The sequence below is a fragment of the Cnephaeus nilssonii genome (genome assembly GCF_951640355.1).
Source record: "Cnephaeus nilssonii genome assembly, chromosome: 5".
Lineage (NCBI taxonomy): Eukaryota > Metazoa > Chordata > Mammalia > Chiroptera > Vespertilionidae > Cnephaeus > Cnephaeus nilssonii.
The window spans coordinates 44996474-45023989 of record NC_137076.1 but is presented as its reverse complement, the minus strand read 5'-3'; the positions used below and the strand labels follow the sequence as shown (position 1 = coordinate 45023989).

The 27516-nt window shown below is 38.1% G+C and overlaps 2 protein-coding genes across 3 annotated transcripts; one reads left to right on the top strand and one right to left on the bottom strand.

Annotated features, from left to right (window-relative positions):
* Positions 1-34: 34 nt before the first annotated feature.
* On the bottom strand, positions 35-22516 carry ETFDH (electron transfer flavoprotein dehydrogenase). Its single transcript, XM_079770427.1, has 13 exons — positions 22294-22516; positions 20218-20358; positions 19583-19812; positions 17849-17930; positions 17302-17420; positions 14441-14518; positions 9131-9277; positions 7644-7784; positions 6315-6458; positions 3845-4013; positions 1937-2119; positions 1465-1686; positions 35-426 (listed from the first exon to the last, which is right to left on the bottom strand). Exons 1-13 carry the CDS (start codon positions 22337-22339, stop codon positions 263-265), a joined length of 1866 nt encoding a protein of 621 aa, XP_079626553.1. The 5' UTR covers positions 22340-22516; the 3' UTR covers positions 35-262.
* Positions 22517-22662: 146 nt separating this feature from the next.
* Positions 22663-25779, top strand: LOC307099216 (renal cancer differentiation gene 1 protein). Of its 2 annotated transcripts, XM_079770430.1 has the most exons (3): positions 22663-22807; positions 22985-23128; positions 24407-25779. In XM_079770430.1, exons 1-3 carry the CDS (start codon positions 22796-22798, stop codon positions 24560-24562), a joined length of 312 nt encoding a protein of 103 aa, XP_079626556.1. In that variant the 5' UTR covers positions 22663-22795; the 3' UTR covers positions 24563-25779. The 2 variants fall into 2 exon arrangements, with proteins under 2 accessions (XP_079626556.1, XP_079626555.1); XM_079770429.1 differs by lacking the exon at positions 22663-22807 and having other exon boundaries at positions 22838-23128.
* Positions 25780-27516: the final 1737 nt, after the last annotated feature.

Below are 27516 nucleotides of genomic sequence, written 5' to 3'. Positions count from 1 at the left end.
AATGAATCTCCGAAGAATTGAAGAGGTAAGTAAATGCTACATCACTAATAAAGTTTTATTTAAGATAAATATTGATAGTTTTTTATGGGACAAATTTAGGTATAGTATAAAATTTCTATTTCCCTGATTTTTTATGAACATTCTGATCAGTAATATGCTATATGTTGACACTTGCTAACTTCTCAACATTTTAGAGTTAGCTTACCATACATTTTAAAGAAAGTGTTTATCAGACTTGCCTGCAAATGAAATTAGTTATAGTTTACATTCCATTGTAAGCAGGTCCTCCACCACCTTCAGGTACCACCCAGTTAATATTCTGACTTGGATCTTTAATATCACACGTTTTACAATGCACACAGTTCTGAGCATTTATCTGTAACCGAAATCCATCACCTTGTTCCAATGGTACAAATTCATAAACTCCTGTAAGGAGAAATAATATTGTTAAGTACCTAACTCTTTGAACTTTCAAAATTCAAAAATAGAAATTGAAGTCCTTGAAATAGTAGCTACAGAAACCTTGAAAGTTTGTTTTCAGAATGTTTACTCATAGAGCATATTACAAAGATCTTGGCTGCTTTTGAGTTACAATTCTGTATATATAATGTGCTATATGCTGCTGTAGCTGAAAAAAACAAAACAGAGCCAGTCTTAACCCTGTTTATAACCTGGTATTATGACAGAAATGGTTAAAATAATAAAGTCAAAAGACAAAGTCCCTGCCCTCAAAGAGACATTCTAGTCCCTCTCCACAGTGTACTAATTTTTACACAGCTGAGCACTATTTTAGTGTATCATTTGAGACTCAGTTACCATTTTATAATTCTAGTTGAAAACTCAGCACTAAAAGATACAGTATTCATGATGAATTTCAAATTTGGGACCATTTCCTTGAGCTGAATGTGGCTATAGCTTGTATTTTAGCATTTTGTTTAAAAACAAATTGTTTTTAAAGTTATGGGAATGTGGAAAGAGGTATTCTTTGGTTTTCTTTTTCTTTTTTTAAAAAAATATATTTTATTGATTTTTTTTTTTAACAGAGAGGAAGGGAAAGGGATAGAGTTAGAAACATCGATGAGAGAGAAACATCGATCAGTTGCCTCTTGCACACCGCCACTGGGGATGTGCCCACAACCAAGGTACATGCCCTTGACGAATCAAACCCGGGACCCTTCAGTCCGAAGGTTCGACGCTCTATCCACTAAGCCAAACCGATCAGGGCAGTTTGGTTTTCTGTGGGCCTTATCTTGGCCCGAGGGTAGACACAGAAAGACCTCTTGAGAAATGTCCTCTGAATTAGGCTTCAAAAGAAGTCCCTATTTTAACATTGCGAGAGTAAAAACCATAAAATAATATTTTCTAAAGAAAGCTGGATATAGGAGTCATTTATAATTTCCAAGCAATGGAAACATTTCTTACATGTTTAAAGCGAATAGGAATGAATAGAAATACAGTACTGACCTGCAGGGCAGAAGCGCTGCTCGGGCCCATCATATATTGACAGATTTCTATTTACAGGTATACTGTCATCCTTTAAGGTTAAATGTGCTGGCTGGTCATGTTCATGATTAGTACCACTCAGAGCCACAGATGACAGAAGGTCAAAACTAATCTGTCCATCAGGTTTCGGATACTCAATAGGTGTGCAATCCTTGGCTGGCTTGAGCCGATCAGAGTCAGCACCTTCAAAAGTTTTGAGGAAGATTTTAAATAAATATACAACACTAATTTTAAAGTACTTAAAAAACAAACAAACTTGAAAATATACCAAAGAAATAAGACTACGCTCATAATAATGATACGCTGTTCACTTAGACTGAATCTGTCATTAATAAAGCAAATTTAAAACAAATAAAGATCACTCTTCAACTGCTTAATGGATTCCATTCATGAGTTTTAATGATTATAACACACTCAAATATGTTGTAATTACCTTTATGTTTTAGAGTCCATGGTTCCATTCCTCTAAATATCCAGTAAAAGATTCCAGTGTAAATCATCCCTCCATATAAACCCAGGAATCCATGGCAGGACGGTCTTATATTTCTAACAGAATATAGCTCTTTCCACACCCATGATTTCTTCAAATTGTCCTCATACTCAGTTACCTGGAGTCCTTTTATTAAAAATACGAAATGTTATGTGTGAAATTGTCTCAAGGAGTATAAAGTACGTTAATCAAGTTATTTTGAAACTTCTGATGAGTCAATCTTAAATTTAAAAAACAGGTGGTCACAAGAGCACATGAAGATAGTTTCATATAAATGTTGGCAGCATCTAAATTTGATTTCTTATACTGGTAGCATGGAAAGTTAAGTTTTAAAAGTAGGGAACCTGAAAAGGAAGCTCAAGATAAAGAGTTTATGCTTCCTATAAAAGTAAAAAAAAAAATTAAAAGTGATCAATGAAATACTTCTGTTACGGGTTGAATTGTGTCTCCCCAAAAAAGATATTTTAAAGTCCAAACCTCCCAGTATTTAAGAATGGGTCAGAATGGGGTTGTTGCAGATGTAATAGTTAAGATGAGGTCATATTGGAGTAGAGGGAGCCCTTAATCCAGACTGGGGTCCTTATGGGGGACAGACAAGCAGAAGATGGAGGCAGAGATTGGAGTTAATTCTATCACAAACCAAGTGAATGCCTGAGGCTTTCAGAAGCTTGGGAGGCAAGGAAGGATTCACCCAGAGACTACACAGAGTATGGTCCTGCCAACACCTTAGTTTCAAACTGCTAGCCTGTAAAACTCAAATTTTCTGTTGTTTTAAGCCACCCAGTTTGTGGTACTTTGTTGGGGCAGCCCTAGGAAATTGTAACAATACCTAATACTTGGTGCATGCATTTAATACTTAATGGGACAAAGTTGTTCTTATAAATGTTTGTGAGTTACATAATGACTATTTTTTTAAATGTTTTTATTGATTTCGGAGAGAAGGAAAGAGAGAGAAAGTTCAATGATGAGAATCATTGATCGACTGCCTCCTGCAAGCCCTCTACTGGGGATCGAGCCCATGACCTGGCTGTGCCCTGACCCAGAATCAAACCGTGATCTCCTGGTTCATGGGTCGATGTTCAACTCCTTATCCACACCAGCCAGGCAGTGACTATGTTCTTTCCAGTCATTATTCCCAGTCTGGATGTACTTGCTCCAGTACTTTCTGTGTGTGGTATTATGCTTACATGACAAGTTGGTCCAAAAAGGTAAGATACTTGGCAAGAAAATTAGAAAAATGTTCCACTCCTCAACCATCACATTCCACCTTGCTGTTTCTGTTCTACTTTTCTTCTCCCACACCCTAGGCCTCCTTTCCTACAAAGATTTGAAGGCATAATCAGGTTGTCCTTCTAAGAGACAGGAGACAAAGACAAAGTTGATAAATTATGTAGTGTATCAGGTGGAAAAAATTATAGAAAACTTTGTGTGGGGTGAGGGTGTTGAGAGTGCTGTGTGTTGCAAATCAATTGGATTCACTGTGAGAGTGGTATTTGACTAAGGTGAAGTCAGAGGGTGAGGGAACTTTGGCGTTTACTCTGAGAAAAGTGGAGAATCATTAGAAGGTCTTTTTAGACTAAGGGCTCACTGAGGCCTAAGTGCTAGCTGTTCCTCTCCACCGCAGTAGAAGTGTCATCAATGCTGGTGCTTGCCACCCCTGCCAAGGATGGTGCTGGATTCTGCAGTTTGCACAGCTCTCCTGTTTTCAGACAAGACACTTCGGTATTTGTGAGGTATCTTACTGTGTATGTTATATGTGTGTAATGTAATGCAGTACTCTCCAACTTGAAATCAATGTTTCAATGAAAACCTAACCAATTTCTATACTTTAAATAAATAGGAAGTTCTTACCTATCGTCTTTGATTGGAGATTTTCACTAGTTAGTTGATTAAAAATAGATTCTGCTGCCAAAACTCCACTTTTCATTGCTGTGTGGGTACCTTTAATCTTGGGAACATTCATGAAACCAGGACTACAGCCAATTAGTAAGCCACCAGGAAAGGTGAGTTTTGGTATAGACTAAGGAAAGAAACATTTAAAGTGTACTGTTAGCTCAAATTAAACATGCAAAACTGACCACTCCACATTATTAGCCTCTTAAGTAAGTTTAAAGATATAGAGAAACATTTCTTTAAAAAAGAAGAAAATGAATATACTGAAGGAAAAAAAAACAAAAACACAGAGCAAGGGCAGTTTTTTCCCCTCCCCAATGAATGAGGATTAGAATTATTACCATTTTTCTATTACAAATTTTTCCTTCTTCCCATGACTAACCTATATGAAGTAGATTTAAGACCAGAGGTTGAACATTTAAATAAAATGTTTTCATGTACACATATCATAGTGAAAAATATTCCCTAAACCTGGATGACTTATCTAAATTGTGATCTGCTTTTACATCATGGTAACATGATATACTAAGGATGGTACCTTACCTCTGTATACACTTTTTATTTTACTTTGATATCTACGGATGGAAACATAGGTTCTAATCATGGCATCACAATTAGCTATTACCTTAAATAACATTTTAATTAACTTGAGAATAAGTTGAATTTCCCCCTCATAATTTTAAGATAGTTGTTTGGGCCTCAATATACATTACTGATAAGGAATAATGTAATAAAGGCTGGTGATATTTTTGTGTTAGCCAATAAAAGCTTATATAAATCCCATAATGTGGCACCTAAATTGTAGGTTGTTTGCATGGGAAAATGTACTATAATCTATAGTTTGAAAAGGAAAGGAGAGAGGCGAGACAGAGTTGTTCATTCCTCCTGCATTTTTTCTTCTCTGTGGGTTTCCTAAAGGAAGCCATGGTCTTTGTTGAGAAAGTGGTGGATGGTCAAGTTTGGCTGATGGTGCTGAAAGCGACTCAGAGGACAGATAATTAATGGGGAAACAACTGCCATCGGCTGCAGGAAGACATGATGACCAATCTGTGGCCACAGGTCCCTTCAATTAGAAAATTCTAACTATAAGGGAAAGGTGGTGAGAAGCAAAACGAGGTAGAAGAATGCTGGTAAAAGGACCCCAACCTTTTTACAGTACATGTGGGAATGAATTTATGACTGTAGTTCTCTTGGACCAAACTCAAGAGCATCACATCAGGATCACAGAGCAGACAGTATGGGTAAAGGACTTTCTGGAATGCCATTAGCTGAAACCAGATAATGGCTAAAAACTTGGATAATGACAGCACTTCTCAAGGCTGTGATCTTGTTAACACTAAATTTGATTCAAGAACTAGAAGACAAGATGTGGATTGTTAGTGCAAGTTCTTCCAAATTGGTGCTTAAATCCTAAGAGTAAAAATTGGATGGCACAATGAAAATGTGTGTTTTTAAGTTCTGGGAGGATCCCCTGTGTGGACAGTGTTACAGGCATTTTGTTCTGGGTTGACCAGTGGTTGAGCCTGGTCAGGGCACATGCCCAGGTTGCAATGTGAGCTCCAACCCCAGTAGGGGGCATGCTGGAACAAGGAAAAGTTCACTCAGAAATGCTGTATTCTGGAACATTCATTAAACTAGGGCTACAAATAATTAGAAACCTATTAGATAAAGGTGAGCTCTGGGTATAGACTGAAGGACAATAAAAATAGTCATGTAATACTTGTTAGATCAATAAAAATAAAACAATGTTCCAAATTACTGCTTTTATGGTCTTTAAAACTAACTGAAAATAAGTTTCTGAAACTTTGACTATTTAAATCGGAAAATTTAAGTAAAAAGTTTAGGTTTTTTTCCCTAAAATCCATCTGAGATGTTGAAACACACAAAGCAGATGTTTTAAAATGAGAATGTGTATGTGCTATTGAATATAACAAAACCTAGAATTTGCCTTGGAATTTCCTGGCAGCTAAAGAATAAAAGGCCCAACTCGTGTTGCTCAGTGGTTGAGCCTGGTCAAGGCACATTCCCAGGTTCCATTGTAAGCTCCATGCCCAGTGGGGGGCATGTGGGAGGCAGCCAATCAGTGATTCTCATTATTAATATTTCTATCTCTTCCTCTCCCTTCCTCTCTGAAAGAAAAAAATATATATATTAAAAATTATAAAAAAGGATAAAGAAAAATATCTTGGGTCACATAGTTTTACCTTTCTGGTTAAAAAACAAAAAAAGCCAGTGAAGTCAATATATTCTTTAAATTCATGGTGTAATTTATTTAACTACAGTGTGACAGAGTCTTATAAATACTAGGTGACTTGCTGAATTACCTAAATTTCTCCCCATGAAGTGATTTTCTATTCTTCATAACATTATATTTTCAATGTTGAATTTATAATACATAAATAAAGAATAAAAAAGTTGGGAGACTTACCTGAAAGCCACCTTCATTGAGAGCTCTGGCTCCGTACGCAATCCTTTTTCCACCTTCCAATGTTGGCTGAATGCTAGGATGGTGTTTCCACCTCTGGAACTCTCTAAATGGACTCAGGTATGGATTTTGATAGTCCAGACCAACCTTAAAATTTTTATAATTAAATTTGATATATTTATGCAATTAGACATTTGATTTCAAATTATATCAAGCTAAAATGTGAGCAATTTTTATCAGAAAACATGTACATTAAATTTCTTATACTCAAAGTACTTAGAGAAATATACATAGTAACCTAAATTTAAATAAATAACTAAATAAAATGTTTGGAAAAGAAAGTGTAAACAAAAGAATACCTTGTGTTAATAAGAAAACTTTAAATATTTGGAATACATTAATAAATCACTGTGCTCTATTTATCGAAGTCCATATTAGAAAAATATTTGTAGGTAAGTGTCCCTCACATTGTGTTTCTACAAAAGGAATTGTAATAATTATTCAGTTATCAATACCAACTCTACCAATAAATAAGCTATATGCAGTACTACTGAGGCAAAAATAAACAGGATATAATCATACTTAGAAAAAAGAGGATAAGAAATATAAAAGGTTACATTTTAAAGGCATTACTGTAGTGCTGAAATTAATAACCATGCCTTTTTTGCTTTGAAAAGATTAAGTCACTAGAATAACTACACAAAGGTGATCCTACTGAAACTTGTCTGAATTTCAGAAAGCACCTAAGTTTAACAATGGTTCATATGCAGGTTTAATCATGACATTAAACAATAAACTGCCACCAATTCCAAGGTACAGAAATTCGCTATTTTTCTGTTCCTCGTGATGTTCAAGATGTAATTTACTAAAGATATAAGTGGCCAAAAAGGGAGAAAATGCTCATGTTTTTAAAAAGTTGTAAGTTCAAACCCAGTGCTGACTAAATTTTCAGGGGCAGCATGCCATAATGGAAATGGGCTTTGAAGTGTGTAACTGCCTCTGTCATTTAATAGGTGTATTTGGGAAAGTTGTTTAACTTGTTTGGACTTCCCATCAGTAAAAAAGGCTATACCTACTTCATAGGATTTTATGAAACTTAGAGTTCTCAGTGAAATATCTAGCAGTGCCTGACACAGAGGAGCTCCTAGTAGTAAAGCTATGTGTGTTAAGTAGACTAATGTCTCTAATAACCATAAGCACTTTACATGCTGATTACATTAGAACATAAGCTTTAAGTAAAGCATTTTACATTCTTCAGATTCAAAACCCTTGTTTTATAACCTTGATGATCCAGTGACTAACAGAACTTTCCATAATGGGCGTATAACTTACCACAAAACCAAGAGCCACCAGGGGTTCCCCTTCATTTAAATGGTAGAGGAAAGAGCCTCCATAAGTGTGTCTGTCCAAGGGCCAGCCAACAGTGTGATCTACTCTTCCAGGTTTCCACTTCTTTTCATCAATAAGCCATAGCTTAAAAAAAAAAGTCCTAGAGTATTATTTAATTTTTTTATGTCACTACAATGTATAAAACTTACCAAGTTTGTCTTATTTATGAAAATTACAAGTAAAAACTGTAACAAGAGAAACATAAAAAAAATACTTTAAATGTCAAAGAAAATGATACCAAAAATGTAGCATGATGAATCGGAGTAAAGAGAAAGGTCAGAAATGTTATGAACACTTTTATACATTAAGATGTTCAAATCTATAAGACTTTCATACGATTCTAGGAAACAGCCCAGAAGAGATGAGGGCAACTTTTGGGGTTTTGGTAATATTCTATGTCTTAATCTGGGTGGTGGTAACATGTGTGTATTAACCTTTTAAAAATTAATTTTTTTATAAGGTACACTTAAGATCTGGTACTGTACACTCTGTTATTCTTCAAGTAAAATATTTTACTGTTTCTTGCACAGCCCCCTCCTCAAATTAAGCAAATTATTCATCCTAGTTTTAGAATGGTAAGTTCAAATTTTAAATAATTTCCATCTAAGATATTGTCTAAAAAGCAGGTAATATGTGCAATCTACCAAACAAACACTTATTCACAATATAATGAACCTACTTATATATAGAATTGAACCTTTCTGAGCTTTACCCTAAAAATAAATTTAAACAAAAGGATATAATGAAACTTATATTCTAACTAGAGGCCCAATGCACAAAATTCGTTTAAGAGTAGGCCTTTCTTCCCTCGGCTGCTGGCACCAGCTTCCCTCTGGCACCCGGGACCCAGGCTTCCCTCTGGCCGCCTGCAGGCACTGGACCTGGGCTTCCCTCGAAGTCCCGGCTTCATCCAGAAGGACATCCGGTCTAATTAGCATATTATGCTAATAGTCTAGCGAATGGATAAATTGAGAAAATATACAACACTTAACCTAACTAAATTTTAGGTTTCATGTCAATATACCATGACTGAGTGTAAGTTTCATAAACGAAGTTATCTTCACATTACAATTTTGAATGAACAATTCTTATAGGATGTGGTCATCCTATAATTAGCATATGAATAGCAGGTCCAATACTATCACGGGAAATGGCATTACAATAAAAAAATAAATGTTACAAATATTTTCAAGTTCAAGACTTCTTTCAGCAATATTTGATAAAACAATTACAACATATAGATGCAATTTAGATAATAATGAATTTTGATTGTAATATTTTCTAGCCCTTTGAAAAATATCCCAAATATTTTCAGTCATAACATTTTAAGTCAATGAAAAATATAACTGCAAAATTAAATCAGCATTATAATACAATGAATTTAAAGTTCCGTATTTTAACATAAGAATTACAAAAACAAGCCAGGATACCTCCTTCAGTCCAATTCCGTAGGTTTGGGGTTCACAATTGGCCCTCAAATCAAACTTCTTATACAGTTGCTTGGCTAGATGTCCATGGCAACCCTCTGCAAAAATTGTAACTTTGGCATGTAGTTCTAGTCCTCTCTCAAATGTTGTCTAAGAAATAAAAACATGTTAAATTGCAACATTTGATAATTTAAAACATATTCACATCCTGGTCAGTTTTGAAGTGAACTATGAGTCGGGTATAGTAGAGACAATGCACATATATTAGAAGTAAAATTAAGTACTGTTATAAGTGGAATCTAATTGAAATTTAATAATATATTTTGTGTCTTTGTGATATTTTTCTATTTTACTTCAAAAGTACTTGATTGAACAGTTAAGTTTGTAAAAATTAAAGTTTGTAAGAATTAAAACAGCAAATAAAGCACTTTTGCCCCCCCAAATTCTCTACAAACAAATATAAAGCGAAAAGTGAAAGGCCATTTCCCCACTGTTCCTGACTTCCCAGTCCCATCATTTGAAGCAAAAAATAATAGTTTTCTTGTGAAATTTTCATGGCAGAAAATTTCCATGAATGAAAAACAGAGCCTATTTATATCCTTCTAACACAAATAGGATCATACTAAATATATTCATCTAGTTGCCTTTTTCACTTTTACTTGTTCTGTATTGTTGAATGTACATTGTAAAACAAATGTTTTCTCCAAGGGGAAAAAAGCTATGATTAAAATCTTATATCTTTTGCTCTCTTATATTTTAGTAGAGGCCCCGTGCACGAATTCATGCATGGGTGGGGTCCCTCAGCCTGGCCGGCGATCGGAATGATTGTGGCCATTGGGGCCATTGGGGCTGGCCAGCTGGCCTGAGGGAGGGACTGTAGAAGGTTGGTCGGCCAGGGGAAGGGACCGCGGGAAGTTGGCTGTGGGAGTGGATTGACCACCATGGGGCAGCTCCTGTGTTGAGTGTCTAGCCCCTGGTGGTCAGTGCTCATCATACTGATGGGTCATAATGGTTGCTTAGGCTTTTTTATATATAGACTAGAGGCCAGGTGCATGAAATTCGTGCATGTGTGTGTGTGTGTGTGTCCCTCAGCCTGGCCTGCACCCTCTCCAATCTGGGACATCTCTCTCACAATCCGGGACCGCTGGCTCCTACCGCTCACCTGCCTGCCTGCCTGATCGCCTCTAACCCCTCTGCCTGCCTGCCTGAGGCCCCTAACTGCTCCCCTGCCTGCCCGATCACCCCTAACCGCCTCTGGCTGCTTGCCAGATCACCCCTAATCACTTGCCTGCCTACCTGATCACCCCTAACTGCTTGCTGGGGGGCGGGGCCAGCCCTGAGAGGGGCCGTCTGCCTACCTGATCACTCCTAACCGCTGGTCTGCCTGCCTGATTGCCCCTAACCACTCTGCCTGCCTACCTGATTGACCCTAACTGATTGCTTGGGGGCAGGGCCAGCCTGGCGAGGGGCCATGGTGATTCTGGTCTAACGGTTGTTATGGTCGTGATGCCATTACGATCTCTGGCCTTTTATTATATAGGATACTTACATCTAGCACATGGTAGGTACTCAATAAAGTTACTGAATAAAGAAATACAGAATAATCAGGAAAGTGTCATGAAATATATCATTACTGATATTTCTCTACTCACATATTTGCATATGTGAGTATGCAGACACAGTCACACCAAAAATAATTTTACACTGGCAAACTGTTTTATTACTGTTTTTGTATTATATCACAACTAGAGGTCTGATGCATGAAAATTCGTGCAAGAGTAGGCCTTCCTTCCCCCGGCTGCCGGCACCGGCTTCCCTCCGGCACCGGGGACCCAGGCTCCCCTCCTCTGGCCATGGGCAGGCACCCGGGACCCGGGCTGGCTTCCTCTGGCCCCAGCTTCGTCAGGAAGGACGTCTGGAATGACGTCCAGAAGACATCTGGTCTAATTAGCATATTACCCTTTTATTATTATAGTAGTGATTTACCTAAGGCAATATATACCAAATAAAGCATTCATTTTGAATGCTTGAATAGATTCCCTTAATTTTTCAACCAATTCTTAATAGTTGGACATGTAGGTTGTTCCAGTGTTTCACTGTTGTTATAAGTACTGCTCAGATGAATATCCTTGGTGCCAAATATTTTCAGTCTAAATGGTGAGAATTATTTCATTATTAATTTAGTATTTTTGGTTATTAGAGAATTTGAATATCTTTCATATGTTTACTGGTAATGTCTATTTTCTTGTACAGTGCTTACTCATGTCATATATATGCATACATGTATATTGTACATGCACATACATCCTACAAATTACTCAGGAACTTTTAATTTTGTTCTTATCTCCTTCCTCTCATTACACCTCACTCATCCATAAACTATGTTAACAACCTAGTATGTGAGGTTTTACCCAAATATATATACACATACACATCTGGAGATGCATATACACTTAAACTATTGGGGGTTTATTTTACAAACATAGGATCATATAATACAAATTTTTGTGTGTCTTACCTTTCTCACTTAAAAGATTTCCTGGGAATCTTTTCAAGTCACTGAATAGCTCAAATCTTTCTCTTTATTGGCTGGTAGTAGTCCAGGTGGAAATACCATAGGTTATTCAGCTAGTGGGTGATAGCCATTCACTCTGTTTCCAGTTTATTTGCAACAATAAACAATGTTATAAAACATACACCCTTCTGTGTGTGTGTATCCTTTTACTATTGGTGCTTTTATTCCTGTAAGATAGACTCTGAGGACTGGCACTGTTAGCTCAAAGGGCACACCTATTGTTACTTTATCAGACATTGCCAGATTGCCTTCTAAAGAGCCAGAAACAATGAATATTTCCACCAGCACTAAATAAAAAGACCCTTTTCCCTAGATATAACTGTTCCTTATACATCTTAGCTAAGTGTAGGAATAACTCACTGCTATGTTAATTTGCATCTTCCTGACTACTATTTTCAGCATTTCTTTTTGACTCAAGAAATATTAAATGAACACCTACAATGTTCTAGGTTCTATGTTAGTCATTGGGAATATAGAGATGAATAAAAAAAGACATGTCCCTTTCCATTGGGCTAGTCATAGAGGCAGACATTATGTAAATACCTAAGTATATAAAAAGAAAATATGACCTAATGCTATAAAAGAAAGTACTGGGTGTTATGAGAGAAAATAATAGAAGGGAACTATTCTGGACAGGATTGGCCTTTTTGGAGAAATGACATTTAAGATGTGGACTGAAGAAAAGGTATCCAAGTATCTTTCTGTATGATTAGTGATCACCGTGACTTGCCATTCTGTAAGTTGTCAATTTTTGAGATATTGCACATTTTTCATCGTGTTGTCTTTCTTTTTAGTTGTTTTTATTTAAATTTTATTTTTTAATTAAATTCAATATTATTTTGTATTAGATTTAGGTGTATAGAATATTTCTTAGACAATCATATACTTTACAAAGTTATCCCCAGATATTTCAAGTACCCACTTGTACCATAGTTATTACAATACTAGAGGCCTGGTGCATGAATTTGTGCACGGGTGGGGTCCGACCCCAATGGGGTCGATCAGGGCAGGGCCAGCGGGGGGTGGGGGGTAAGGGGCCGTGGGCTGTTGGCTGGCCGGCCCTGCCCCTGATTGGGGTAGGGAGGATGGTTGGAGGTGGAGCCGGCCAGGGGGAGGGGCCACGGGTGGTTGGTTGCCACAGTGTGCGTCATATCGACCAGTCGTTCCAGTCTCTTGGCTTTTATATTTGTAGATTATTGACTATATCCCCTATGCTGTACTTTACATCCCATGACTTTTTTTTAAAATTTAAATTCTTTATTGTTGAAAGTATTACATGACTCCTTTTTCCCCCATTGACCTCTCCCCAGTCACCCCCGCCCCCCAGCACATGCTCTTGCCTGACTACTGTCTGTGTCCACTGGTTATGCTTATCTGCAAGCATACAAGTCCTTTGGTTGATCACTATCCCCTTCTCCCACCCTCCCCTGCCTTCCCTCTGAGGTTTGAAAATCTGATCGATGCTTCTCTGTCTCTGGATCTACTTTTGTTCATCAGTTTATGTTGTTCATTATATCCCACAAATGAGTGAGATCATGTAATATTTATCTTTCTCCAACTGGCTTATTTCGCTTAGCATAATGCTCGACCTGTGGTGGTGGCGGCAGAGGGCAGGGCCGGTGCCAGCGGGGGCCCCTTAACGCCCTGCCTGCCGGTCACCCCACAGATGGCCCTGATCAATGGAAAAATATCCTCGTGTGAGGAAAAACAACAACAAAAACAAACAAACAAACAAACAAACAAACACAGCTTTTGAGGCCATAACTATCAGACATGCCAAGTCTCAAGACCTCATCTGATACTGATTTAGCCAGTCAAACTACTAGACAGTGATGGCAAACCTATGACACGCGTGTCAGCACTGACACGCGTAGCCATTTCTGATGACACGCGGCCGCATGCCGAGGATGAAACATTTGCTGCTCCTGAGGATGAAACATTTGCGACTAGAGTCTTGGAGTTAGTTTTTTCCTCAAAGTGACACACTACCTGAGTTATGCTCAGTTTTTTGGCCAAGTTTGACACACCAAGCTCAAAAGGTTGCCCATCACTGTACTAGAAGAAGCAATGTAACAGCTAAAACTCAAGAGCTTTGGTATTAGGCAGCAATGCAAATGATTGTTGTCTATAGCAATGAAAATTGTTCAGGTGGCAATGCAGTTGATTGATAACCTACATATATGTATGTTTTTTTTAACACTCTTTGAGTTGCTTGTAATATCTTACTGCTTCCCTCATTAATGAATGAGTGAAATAAAATATTTGACACGTTTTATATCTTAAATATGTTTTTATTGATTTTTAAAAATTATATTTTTAATAGGTTTTCTTGATTTTTAGAGAGAAGGAATGAGAGAGAGAAATATGTATCAGCTGTTGCCTGCAAGCTCCCCACTGGGGATTCAGCCTGCAACCTGGGCATGTGCCCTGACAGGGAAACAAACCGATAACTGCTTGGTGCATAGGATAATACCCAACCAATAGAGCCACACCAGCCAGAGCATGTTTTGATCTTTTAAAAAATTATTCTTAAACATGTTTTATCTACTTAACTAAATGATGTTTAATTCAAAGATGCCTTTATATATTTTTAATGTGAGAAAAATTCTAAATTAATAATTCTATTCTAACATACATTTAACATGCAGTTTGTAGCAAAACTAAATTATTAAGTTTAAATTGACTCTTTTTTTTTTAATTTGTCAATTTGTTAAGCACATAATTATTAAAACATTTACCTTTGGTGCACCATCCTTTTGTATGCCTACATCGTTAGTGGCAATTCCTTTTATACTACCATCTTCATGAAAAAGGACCTAAAATGAAAACATATTTCATTATCACCTTAGGATTCATAATGACCTAGAAAAGAAACAATAAGCAGCCTTAGATTTTTTTAGAAAGTAAACATGTTCTCTAGATTATAGAAATACAGGCTTTAAAACACTCAGGCAAAAGGAAACATGTTCTTAAAATACTGCCTTTTAGAGTATAAAAGACACAGCTCAAACAGCTGGAAATGAAAGACATGTCACCACCTTGATCAGGAAGAAAATGGGGAAGCTATCAGAGAGCTCAATAAAACATCAGTAAGATGAAACCAAAAGCTGTTTGAAGAGTTCAGATATCAAAAACATGCACAGAACCTGAAATCAAGGCCTGTAACAAATGAAGACCATCAGCATGGATGGAAAGAGAAGAGTGTCAGGAAAGCTTCTGTCCTAAATGAGTAAAGACTCCCTCCCTTTCCACACCCCCAAAAAGAACTTTCAAACCAAAACCTAACAACAACAAAACAGGTTGACAACAGCCCAAAGCCGATTAAAGTTTATTTCTGGAGCAAGAAGAAAGGAGGAAAACTGGTCAAAAGTATACTTCTGAGGATGAGAAATAGGTTCCTCTGCTTTTGTTTCCTCTCTGGAGGAAAATGCTCTTTGGATAGGAAAGTACAAAATGTACATTAAAAGCACATAACAGAAAGCACAGGAGTGGAAAGGTACAATAAGGGTTTGCAGCAATGGAAATGAAAAGAAAAAACATTTTATATGATACCTAGAAAATGAATTAACAGAATATAGCTATGAACTAGAACTAAAGTCTGGTTCAGAGTCCCCCAAAAATGATATCTTATTGATAACTAGAGGCCCAGTGCACAAAATTCATGCACGGGGGGGTTCCCCCTCAGCCCAGCCTGCACCCTCTCTCAGTCTGGGGGCCCCTCGATGGATCGCCCCAAAGAGGTAGGCCCTGCCCACCCGGCCGGGGCTCTACAATGGATCATCCATGCAGAGAGAGGCCCCACCCACCCGCCACCGCAGGGTAGCCTAGGCCTCCCTCTTTGGGGTGATCGTGGAGCTCCTTGATTGACTGCCCTGCTAGCTGGTGGCCTGGGCCTCCCTCTGTGGGATGATCATGGGGCGATGGTGGGGCCCCGCTGACCAATCGCATCGCACCCGCCTTAGCTGGCCTGGCGCCAGTGGGTATCATAGCGTGGTCGTCCTGATGGTCATTCCACTGTTCGGCCATTCAGTTGATTTGCATATTATGCTTTTATTATTTTTATTTTATTTTTTAAAATATATTTTATTGATTTTTTTACAGAGAGGAATAGAGAGTTAGAAACATTGATGAGAAAGAAACAGTGATCATCTGCTTTTTGCACACCTCCTACGGGGTATGTGCCCACAACCAAGGTACATGCCTTTGACTGGAATCGAACCTGGGGCCTTTCAGTCCGCAGGCTGACGCTCTATCCACTGAGCCAAACCAGTCAGGGCATGCTTTTGTTATTATAGATGATATTTAAGGATGAAAAAGAGGAGGTATTAGAGACTTGAGTGTTTGTGTACTCAAAAAAAGTGAAAATCATGGATTCTACACACCACCTATTTGTGATTTTGACATGAATCTCAAGACATTTTAACCAGGAGAAATGTAAAGCCCCAACCTTGGGCCCCAAATACAAAAGGCATATGTATGGGCTGGAAAAACAAACTAGTAACAGCAAGTATAATACAGGGACCTAAGAGTTTCTATTTGACTTACATACTGTAAGGGTAAATACAAATACAAAATTATTTTGAATTTTCCCTGGCTCTAAAATAAGAGATTCTTTCAGCAAATCTGTTAGAAAACCTAACTGTAAACTCATTCTCTGAGATATATGTGAATCATTTTATTTATTTTTAAAACTGTATTTTTATTGATTTCAGAAAGGAAAGGAGAGGAGAGCGATAGAAACATCAACGATGGGAGAGAATCATTGATCGACTGCCTCCTACACACCCCTACTAGGGATTAAGCCCGCAACCCGGCCATGTGCCCTTGACCAGAATGGAACCCAGACCTTTCAGTCAGCAGGCCAATACTCTATCCACTGAGCCAAACCAGCTAGGGTGAAGATTTTGTTTTTAATAACTTCCCCAAATAATACTTAGTGAATATCAACAGTATGATATGATTGCCAAGAGTTATTTTGAAAGAATTAACAGAATAACATTTTCTAGAATGAAGAAGGTAATAGCCCTACTCCACACTAGGCTTGAAGTAGTGTATGCATTCTGGGTGGCACCTTATAAGGGAATGAAAGAGAAATGTATTCAAAAGAGGGCAGTGAGAATGCTGAAGGAACTCAAACTATTGACACGATTGAAAGAATTGAGAATATTTAACTTGGGAAAGAAAAACCACAAGAGTAAAGGTAAGGAAGAAGGAAGAGCAGGGCATAATTATAAATGAAAGGTTTCTTTCCAATTGGGAGAGGGCATAGATTTGTTTTATATAATATAAAATATAAATTTCTATTCAATATGAGAAAGAGTGCATTACCAAAAATCCATTACCAAATGAAAATTTAGAGGTCTTTTAATCTCTGATGGGGTTCAATCATAAGTTGGACCATCATTTGATGTGGGTACAATATAAAGAATTCAAGTACTCTTTGGATTAGATCTTTCTAAGATTCCTTCTAATTTTGCAATTCTAAAATCCTATGGCTTTTTCGACATATTTATTTCTTTACCTCTGTACCATTTTTTGCTTATTCAAAAGAAAACATCACTTTCTATAAATATCAAACACAAAACAAAACCATACAAACCTCAGCAGCAGCATAACCAGGGTATACTTCAACACCAAGGGCTTCTGCTTGCTCTCCCATCCAGCTTACTAAATGTCCCAAGCGTACAATGTAATTGCCATGATTATTCATTGGAAGACCTAAAAATAAATGCTTACTTTATAAATCTGACTTTTTATTGATAAAACTAAAAAGCATAAATACTTAATTTAAAAATTCAAATCAATGTATAATTTCTGCATAAATATACACAGTCTCTTATGGTCACAATTTTAATTTCTTTTCTATAATTTTGGTCTAGAACTCTATTAAATTAAAAACAATATTACAGCATTAAATTAAAAATTCCTAGTTGGCTTTCAAGACTATCTCAATTCTTCTAGACTGGAAGACAAAATAACTGGGTTCCACTCCTGCTTTCCCATAAGCTAGCTGTGTAACTCTGGGTAAGGAACAAATCTCGGGCCTCAGCTTTCTCATCTGTAAAAGGACGGAATTTCATCAGATGAAATGTCGTTCCTTCCAGCTGTAGAATTCTATAATTCTGTGATTATTTATCATATCTTACCTGGAAGAATTGGCACAGGAATTCTATATTTCTGTGTTAAAATTGCAAACCTGTCTTCTGTTACAGGCGTGTTAAGTGGAGCCTAGAAATAAAATATGTTAAGAAAGGGAAGTTTTAGTTCATATTTGTAAGGGTAAATACAAATAAAAAACAAAAACTATATCAAAAAGTAAAGAGACAGCATGGATGGACCTTGAGAATATTATGCTAAGTGAAATAAGCCAGTCAGAGGAAAGACAAATATCACATGTTCTCACTTATATGTAGAATCTAATGAACATAATAAACTAACCATCAAAATAGGTCCAGAGGTATGAATGCATGGAATAGACTGACAAATCTTAGAGAGGAGGTGGCTCAGGAGATGCGAAGAGAATAACCAAAGAACTTATATACATATATGCATAGCACATGGACACAGATAATAGTGTGGTGAAGGCATGGGGTGGAGCAGGGGCTGGGTGGAAGGGGATCAATAGGGAGGGAAAGGGAGACATCTGTAATACTGTCAACAATAAAATATGTATAAATAAAAATTAAAAAAGGGAACTACCCTCCTCAATTTTCTTTCATCATTTTCTTTAGAAAATTTGGACTGTCTTTGTCTCTTTGAGATGTATGGGGATCTTTTTTAAACTTAAATAAGTCAGTTTTGCATCCCAGGAATGTCTTTCTTGGGGACCTTGGAGACATCTTTGAAATGTGAACATCAAGGAGGATGGCTTCCTGTCTCCCTGTCTGTGGGAGTTTAGCCTAGGAGCTTGCTCCAAGTTGTAATTTCCTGCTTGATGAAAACATAAGACAAGTTTTATTTTTCCTTTGGAAAAAGATAATTAACAAGTATACAATAGATTGTTTCTGCCTAGCTAGATAGGGCTTTGATGTGAAAAACTTTCTCTATTAGAATTGATATTAGTCAATAATCATTCACTGATATCTATTTCTGACATAATATTGAAAAGAGAAAATTAATTAGACATAATTAAAGTTTTTCTACTTTAAAGGAGCTTGATATTTTAGAAAGAACAGCAGAAGTTAAATTTTTGGAATTTAGTTTACTCTACATGGGAAAAATACAGAAATATTTATACAATGTTTTACCTTTACAAAGCGTAGTCACAGATACTAAATATTCTAACCTTAAAGGTAGGATATATATAACATAATCCATCTCACATAAGAAAAAACTGAAATATATAGAGTATAAAATTTTAACCAAGGCCATACCATTATGAGAGCAGTAAAACAAACACTTGGTTCTCTGCATATCATACCAGTGCCTTTTCGGCTTAGATATGGGTGACCATGATTCATTGCTTTAGAAAATTAGATTATACTCCTTGGCTTTAGATATTGCAATGTCCCAGTAAATTTAGATAACACTTTATTAAGAACAATGATATAAATACTTATAAAGTTAGGAAATACCCTCAAAATTAAAATGCTGTATTTTTTTCAGTACAAATATTAAAAGATCTTCTCAAGATAATGCCTTTTCATAAACCCAGTCCATAAATACAACATGTAGAAGGCATTATACAAAAATGAGTTAATATCTTAAAATTATAACTATATTTGACACAATTTTATCTATTCTTGCTCCTTTTAAATAAAAAAATCAGTAGTTATCCTTTTCAAGATAGAATTACATGAAAAGAGTTTCCATTATTCCAGTAATTTGGAAATAGAGATTCAATAAAGATTAGACTTTTCATAAAAACCAATTTTTCATACTCCCTTCTCCTTCCAGTCTGGGAATAGTTCTTCAAAAGCACGTGGATCAAGGCAAGCCCCTGAGAGAGTATGAGCTCCTATTTGAGAAGCTTTCTCCACTAGACACACACGGATGTCCTTTTCATGTTGAGCAGCCAACTGCTTTAGCCGAACAGCAGCAGATAGCCCTGCAGGGCCCGCACCAACTATTACTACATCTGCTTCTTCTGCAAACCTCTCCATGCTCACTCCTGTGAGGAAAAAAAGTTGAAGAAGTACATAAAAAGTCTGGGATGAATATGACCTGCTTATAAATACCCACTATGCTCTAGAGTCTAGAACATTATTATTTTCAGAAATTGCTCCTCTCATTTGCATGAGAAGTGTACTAAGGATATTACTGTATTAATTGTATGTTCTCTTACTTCTGCTTCCAGTGCATGTTTTATTTTTGCTTCCATAAATGAACTTTTGGCTTTGAGATTTATTATTATAAATTTAGCAAATATTTGTTTTTCTAAATATTAATATGTAATTGATTTTATAAATCTACATATTATTAGATATTTTTACAGTAACATGAAAAATATTTCCCTCTACAAAGTGATACAAAGTATCTATAAAGTCTCAAGAATTTTGCATAAATTATTACCTACCTTCCCATCGTTTGTCCTTATCCCGGGGATAAATAGTATAGTGGGTAGTAATTCGAGGTACAACAGAAGTTGAAGCCCATCTTGTAGCACACAGAGGTAGATAATTTTTCTTAATTTTTAAGGCATGAAAGCACTGATATGCTGCACAAAAATTATGAACATTATTATTTTTTCAATTAGCTTTCCTCAGAAATAGACTGAAAAAATATATTTTAAAAAATCTAGGATTGAGGATCAGAGCTGGTTTCTAGTTGGTTTTCTATTAATTAATCCTAACACCTTAAAAAATCATTTGATTTGTTTCCTCATCCAAAAAAGTCTGTTTTTGATAACCACTCTTAAGTTGGCAAGTAAACTAAATTTTTCTATTGCAAATGCATACTAGAAATGTTTTATTGGGAATAATTTTTTAAACCTTAAATAATCCTTCACATATCCTAAATCTAAAAAAAATATAAGACACATAAAGATATTATAGAACTCAGTCCCAGTGTTCAAATATAGTAATAGCATCATTCAAAAGAGCATTTAAGAATATTTATTATTTATAATTTTTATTAAAAGACATAGCAATATTTTAAGTTTTAGTTTAGTGTAGCATTACTGTAGTTTAATGTTTGGAAGTTTTCATCTGCTTCTGAAAACTGATGATTTGATATCAGACAAAACTGTAATTCTATTGCTTATACAGCTAGTGATTTTCTTGAGAATATTTGGAACTGGGTAGTCTGATATCCTCTGGGGGGTTAAAAAAAATCATGACCTTTACTCCTTTTCTGAAAACAAATCTGACATTTCACTTTAAAGTGTACACTTGGGCACCTTGGCTTAATTTTGGTAGAGAAGTGAGCTCAAAAGTCCATTGAACTCATAACATCACCCTATCAAAGTCACACTGACAGTGCATTTGTGCTTGTCTCTTTGTTGCCAGTAGTAGTAACTCTAGGCTGTGAAAATGGCAATGATTTAAGCATCCAAGGAAAATGGAAATGGTAAATTTGGTGGAATTATGTTAGCACTTGGCCCAAGAATGACTTCTAACTTCAACTAAATTAGGTAGTAGGGCAGATAGCAGCATCTGACTACTTTGATATTAAAAACAAGAACAAAAAAACCCACGACATAGCTACACATTAAGTGTAGTAGTAATACATGCATGAGTAAAATGAACTTGAAACAAAATTTTACTTATTTAATATACATACAATGGCCAAATTTGACAGAATTCCACTTCAATGAAATTTACATAATAAGAACATCCTTGAAGTTGCAATATGTATACTTGTTTATTCCATAACCGAAAATTAACTTAAATAAGATTAAAAAAAATTAAGCCAGCGGTGAGAGAATTCAAGATCCTGTAGTGAACTTTTATTTTTTATTTTTTGGAATTTTAAGACTTTTTTGTTTTGTTTTTAAGTAAAACAAAACAAAACACCATCCAAGTGCATCATTCTACCTTTTTTTAAAAAAAGTGACAGGAGAGGCAATGTGGTATTTTCACGTGTCATCGCGAGGGTTCTAGGGACACCCATAACACGATAAAGGCCCTAGAGTTAATTTTACACAATGTAGAAAGATTCCTGGCTCTCGATATAGTTTGGTGACTTAGGCAGCACATCTGAATGTTAATCACCATGATTAACATTCAGATGTGTTCGGTTGGCGGCAAAGACGCAACTCAGGTCAACACCAAGGAGAAACACGGTGCAAATATTCTTTTACCCATTTCCAACAATGCGAGAGACAACACCTGAGCTTTGGGATAAAGGGTCCGCGCCAGAATTGGGGACGATTCAGTTCAAGAGTCCACAGGGGGACCGTGCGGATCAATTCCCTGGGCTCATGACCTTTACCCTAGTTGTCAATTCTTGGGCTTGGGACACCCAGTCCCAGGAGGATCCCGGGGCCCACCACCAGGTGCGGACGGCGTGACCTCTGTCATAGGTTAGCGTGAGCAAGCGGACCGGAGGAGACGTGGGAGGAGGAAGGTGCCCACCGTCCCCAGCTGGGACCCCTTTCCCCCTACCCACTCGACCTTCCCCCACTAATTCCCCTCCGGAAATTCCCTCTCACCCGGGCAGGACAGCTTGGCTAGTGGCACCAACATGTTCACTGTCATCAGGACTCTCGTCGGACACAGGCGGAAGGAGGACTGCCGGTGGCTCGCCGCGGGCGCTGGACCTCTAGGCCTCGGGGGGCGCCATTACCTGCCGGGAAGCACCAACCCCTCTGCTGAAGTCGGCCTCTCTGCTCAGCCCACCTCTCAGGCTTCACGGCGTTCCCGCCTCTTTCTCGTTCTGCGCCGGCGCCATGCATGACGCAATGGCTAGCCGAGGCTTCCGGGTCGTGTCCCGCGGCCTCCGGTGGTGGATTGAGTTTGTGTCCGGCCATCTCCCAAGCCCCATGGTGCACCGCGCTCGCAGCAAAAAGCAGTGAGAGGCGAAGCGACGCGTACGGCATCCTGGGAGTTGTAGTCTTCTGCTGAAGAGCCTGGTACGCCTGTAAGGAGCTTTGCGCTGGAGCCGGGAGCTGCCCGCGGTGAATCGACTGATATCTGATAGGCTGTCCTGAAAAAATGCAGTTTTCGGTATTGGGCCGACGCCCACAGGGGCCTGGGCGGGATTTCGGGGGAGAGGAGGCGGGGCCTCTGGGCTTAGGGCGCGAGCAGTTGAAAGACGGTTGGTGTCGGTTCCGATAAGTTCCGATTCGGCCGTCCCAGCACTTCTCCATGGCAGACCCTCAGGAAGCGCGGGTTTCTTCGCAGCCCCCGCCACCTTCCTTCTCTCCCTCGTCTTCTGAAGCCTCTTCCACATCTTCCCCCGGCATCCCAGGGAGTTTGGACTGCCCAGTTCCGAGCAGGAGCCCCACGGTGGACCGGCTGGAGGAAGTGGAGCTGCAGATCGGAGACGTGAGTGGCGGGGACTGGTGCCCGACTGCGTCCCCACGCGGCGCCCGTTGGCAGACCGACCACGGCGGGGTCGCGGAGCGAGGGACTGGGGATCCTAACGCCCAGAGGGACGGAATCCGCCCTTAGATTTAGCGATGAGGAATTGGGGGGTATGCCTCCACTATCCCCGTCCCTCCGTCTTTTTGCCTCGCCCTCTGGTTTCCATCATCCCGGTGACCCGAAGCCGCGCGCTCTGCCGCCAGGACTGGTGCTGGCTCCGTCTGCGCTCCCCCCGCCCCCCGCGCCGTCGGAGGGCGCTCTGGATCCGGCTGTGACTTCTCGCTCCCTCCGGGGGACCTCAGAGCCGCAGTTCTGGTTGGCCACCTGCCCGGAGCCAGCTGACCAGGCTATTGTCTTTCTTTCCCAGGCTTGCTTTGCGCTGGACCCAGTTTGGAGGGGTTAGTCCCTGCCCCTAGTAGCCCAGATTGTTTCATTTAATGGTGCTAGGAATCAAAGGGAGGGGTCTTTGACTGGTTGGTTTCTGTTGAATCTCGAATTTCCAGAAACTAACGCCCGTGTGCGAGCGCGAACACACACACACACACACACACACACACACACACACTACACACACACATACACACACAAACACACAGGACACCTCCCCCCCCCCCCCAAACACACACACACCTGAAACCCTAACACATAGACATCATCGGAGGGGGGGTCACCGTTTCTGTATTTAAAGACTTAAAGACTCCTGAGTGGGTCAAGTGAATGAAGGATTTAGTGAATGAGGTGTGATCTTCCTGGGAGAAGTTTGAGGAGTAAGACCCGCCTGTGCAGATTGGAAACTGGGGGATGAACTGGATTGTATCATGGCTCAAGTATCTGTGTGTTGTTGTTTTTTTTTCTTCTTCTTCAAAAATAACAAAATGCTGACACAGCTTTTTTTTTCTTCCCCTGAGCAATACTGGTTTCAAGTGAATTATGTACAAAGGAGTGCAGATGTGTTATCTAGGAACAGTGTTATTTTATATCAGTGTTGTTTATATGAAGGAAACATTTAAGAAGTGAGTTTTCCACCAAGAGTTGGATATTTCCTGCATGTAGTATTTTGATTGTGTTGATTTTGTCAGCTCAGAGTACCTGTTTTTTAGTTTGCAGATTTTTTACTTTTAAAGAAAATAATTTAGGCATTGGTTTTAAGCTATTTTGAGACTACTTATAAGATGAAATGACAATTTAAAGAATAAACTTCTATTGTTTGACTTTTTTCTTTTTTTAATATAATTTCAGGCAGCATTTTCATTAACCAAACTGCTGGAAGCCACATCTGCAGTATCAGCTCAAGTGGATGAGCTTGCCTTGAAGTGTACAGAAAATGCACGTTTCCTGAAAACATGGCGGGACCTCTTGAAAGAAGGCTACAATTCTTTGAAGCCTGATAACTGACTTAGCTGTGGAATAACTCATACTTCCTCATTTATGATATTTTCACATGTATCATATGTATAGGAGAATCCCCAGTAGTTCTGTACACTCAAAATGGAATTTTTCTTTTGTGAAAGCAGAATACTGATGATATTTTTGATGCTGGCTAGTATTTCTTTAATCTTCTGACTAAACTTTCATAGAATCTTTTATGAAAGTTAATTTCATCAGTAGACTAATATACCACAGTGTTACCAGGAGCAAACGAGGTAGAACATTATTTTATTTGATTTGCAAGAAGATGCCAAGAATGGCAGAGTTTAAAGTTACCAAAGAAGGTAACTTTAAGGTTAGTAATGTTAGATCCGGCTCCATTAGGCTAACTTCTCTAGACCAATCGCCAGCACCTAGGACAGTGTCATTCTAAAGAGTCAATCTCATTGACTTAAAGGAAAACATTTTTTTTTTTTAATGGAGATTTGAACTTTTACTGATGACAGCTTTTTAAAATATATGCTAAATATTTTTTGCCTTCTAGGATGCTTTTTAAAAAAGCTTTTACTTCAGAAAATGAAAGCATGTATAGAAAGAATGCATATTTCCCCCCATATTTATTTCTAAGATTAACTGCTTCTAGAGATATTTCTTGCATTCCATGTTGTTAGGTCTTTGATTGTTCTCTTTAAAGTGCCTTATCACAATTATGGCTCTGTACTATTACTTTTGGAACTTTGTAAGTAATAATTATGAATTCTAAATATAATAATTTTAAAGAAGTTACTTTGTTTTTAATGCACCAAATTTAAATGATGTGATTATTTTCATATTATTTGACTTTATTGACAATGTTCTATTTTACTTGTCCTGTAGCTTATGTTGCTTTTCTCTCTCTAGTGGTTTGTATCATATGTCAATGAATAAGCCCACTAATTCTCTACTATATAACTCTGGACATCTTTGATATAGAATCTTATTCTTTGTAGTTATGGAGATGTGTACAAAACTGTATTTTAAAACTCCACAATGGGGCTATGAAAGGGGACAAATGGATGGGCAAATAGTTTTGTTTAGCATATTAAGTCATAGTGCTTGATTAATTTTTTAAAGTTAAAGATAACACATGGTATATACCTGTACCACAGAGATGTTTATTTTGATATTAGAAAATTTTTTATATATCATGAAAATTGAAATTAAAATGTATAAAAATAAATTTGTTAAAAGCAAATTTCCATTTCCTTGGGTTCATTACTCTAAAATTTTTGATTGAAATATTTTCAAACATAACAGAAAAGGTGAATGATTTAATGGACACCAATGCATTCCACCATACAGATTTAATAAATGTTAACATTTGGCTATATTTTCTTCAAATCAATGTATGTATAGAAGTTACTGTATTTGGAGAGGTGGAAGGATGGAAGAGTGAATGAATTAAACAGGAAACCAAATGGCTTCTAGAAAAACATTTGAAAATATTTTAGATGTTAACAGGTAGTTTCAGATATATATTTTTATAACTCACAGCAATTCAAAGACCCTTAATCCTAACACAATTTCTAAGACTCACAATCATAATTTTCGTAGGAATACATTTTATCTATTATGTCTTCATGATTACTACTTTTTTATTCTAGATACTCTTTTTAAGAAAAATGATTTTCCATTCCATCCTAATATATAAAAACCTTAGGGTCCGTAATGACCAACCGAAGGCTCCACCAAACACCGGAAGTCAGTCCTGCAGTAGATGCAGGTGCAGCGACCCAGCACTGACTGCTGAGAGGGCTGTGGATCAGACCTGGAGAGAGGCCCGAAGAGAGAGGCAGGGTCTGATCCGCAGCCTCCGTGGCAGCTGTTGATCAGCTGTTGATCAGCTGTTGCCTCTCTCTTTCTCTCTGAGCTTTGCCAGCAGCCGTGCCTCTGTTTCTCTCCAGGCCTCCCTGGGGGCTGCTGATCAGCCCTGCTTCTCTGATCAGGCCCGGAGATAGGCCTGGAGATGCTGACTGGCATAGAAACTGACCAATCAAGAACCAAATCTGGGTGAAATGTGAGGAGCCAATGGTTGCCTAGGAGGCGGAGCTTTTGATGCTGACTGGCATAGAAACCGACCAATCGGAACCAAATTGGCTGGTAGGAGCGGGCAGTTGGGGGCGATCAGGCAGGCAGAGGCAGTTGGGGGCGAGATTAGGCCGGCAGGGGAGAGCAGTTGGGGGCGAGATCAGGTCAGCAGGGGAGGGCAGTTAGGGGCAATCAGGCAGGCAGGCAGGCAAGTGAGTGGTTAGGAGCCAGCGTTCCCAGATTGCGAGAGGGATGTCTGCCAGTTTAGGCCCGACAACCAGCAGTCAGACATCCCTCAAGGGGTCCCTGATTGGAGAGGGTGCAGGCTGGGCTGAGGGAACCCCCCCTCCGTGCATGAATTTCATGCACCGGGCCACTAGTTATTTAATAATAGTAATAATACTTTAGTCCTGGCCAAATAGCTCAGTTGGTTAGATCGTCCTCCTGATATGTCAAGATTGCAGGTTTGATCCCGGTCAGGGTACATACAAGCATAAACCAACAAATGCATAAGTAAGTGAACAACAAATCAATAAAAATAAAAAATAAAATTATCAATAGGTGTTAAGAAAATTTAAAAAAATAGTAACATTTAATAAATAATCAACAAATAAATGTATTTGTACTTTTGTAAGCTTTTTAAAAAGTATAATCTTAAGTAGTTAGAGAATTTAATATTATAAGCAGAATTATAGCTTTCTATTTGATTTTTATTGAAAGTATACCACATTCCTCATGCAGAAAAACTGGAACCATTTCAAGTGAGAACAGAAAGGACTCAAAGCAATCCATATTTTTAATAGAATTAGTTTTCAGGTAATTTATTTTCAAAATAAACCTATACTATTATATACTCAATAAATATGTTTTTGAGTCCATTATTTTAATGTTCAAACATTTTTGGTGTAGTTAAA

Excerpts from the sequence above, each read along its gene's own strand:
- ETFDH (XM_079770427.1), bottom strand. The coding sequence starts at position 22,339 with ATGACAGTGAACATGTTGGTGCCACTAGCCAAGCTGTCCTGCCCGG. Across the intron at positions 17,931-19,582 it reads CAGACTGGAAGGAGAAGGGA|GCTCCACTTAACACGCCTGT; the intron begins GTATGAAAAATT and ends TTTTATTTCTAG. Across the intron at positions 6,459-7,643 it reads TGGTGGCTCTTGGTTTTGTG|GTTGGTCTGGACTATCAAAA; the intron begins GTAAGTTATACG and ends AAAAATTTTAAG.
- LOC307099216 (XM_079770429.1), top strand. The coding sequence starts at position 22,949 with ATGGCAGACCCTCAGGAAGCGCGGGTTTCTTCGCAGCCCCCGCCACCT. Across the intron at positions 23,129-24,406 it reads TGGAGCTGCAGATCGGAGAC|GCAGCATTTTCATTAACCAA; the intron begins GTGAGTGGCGGG and ends ATATAATTTCAG.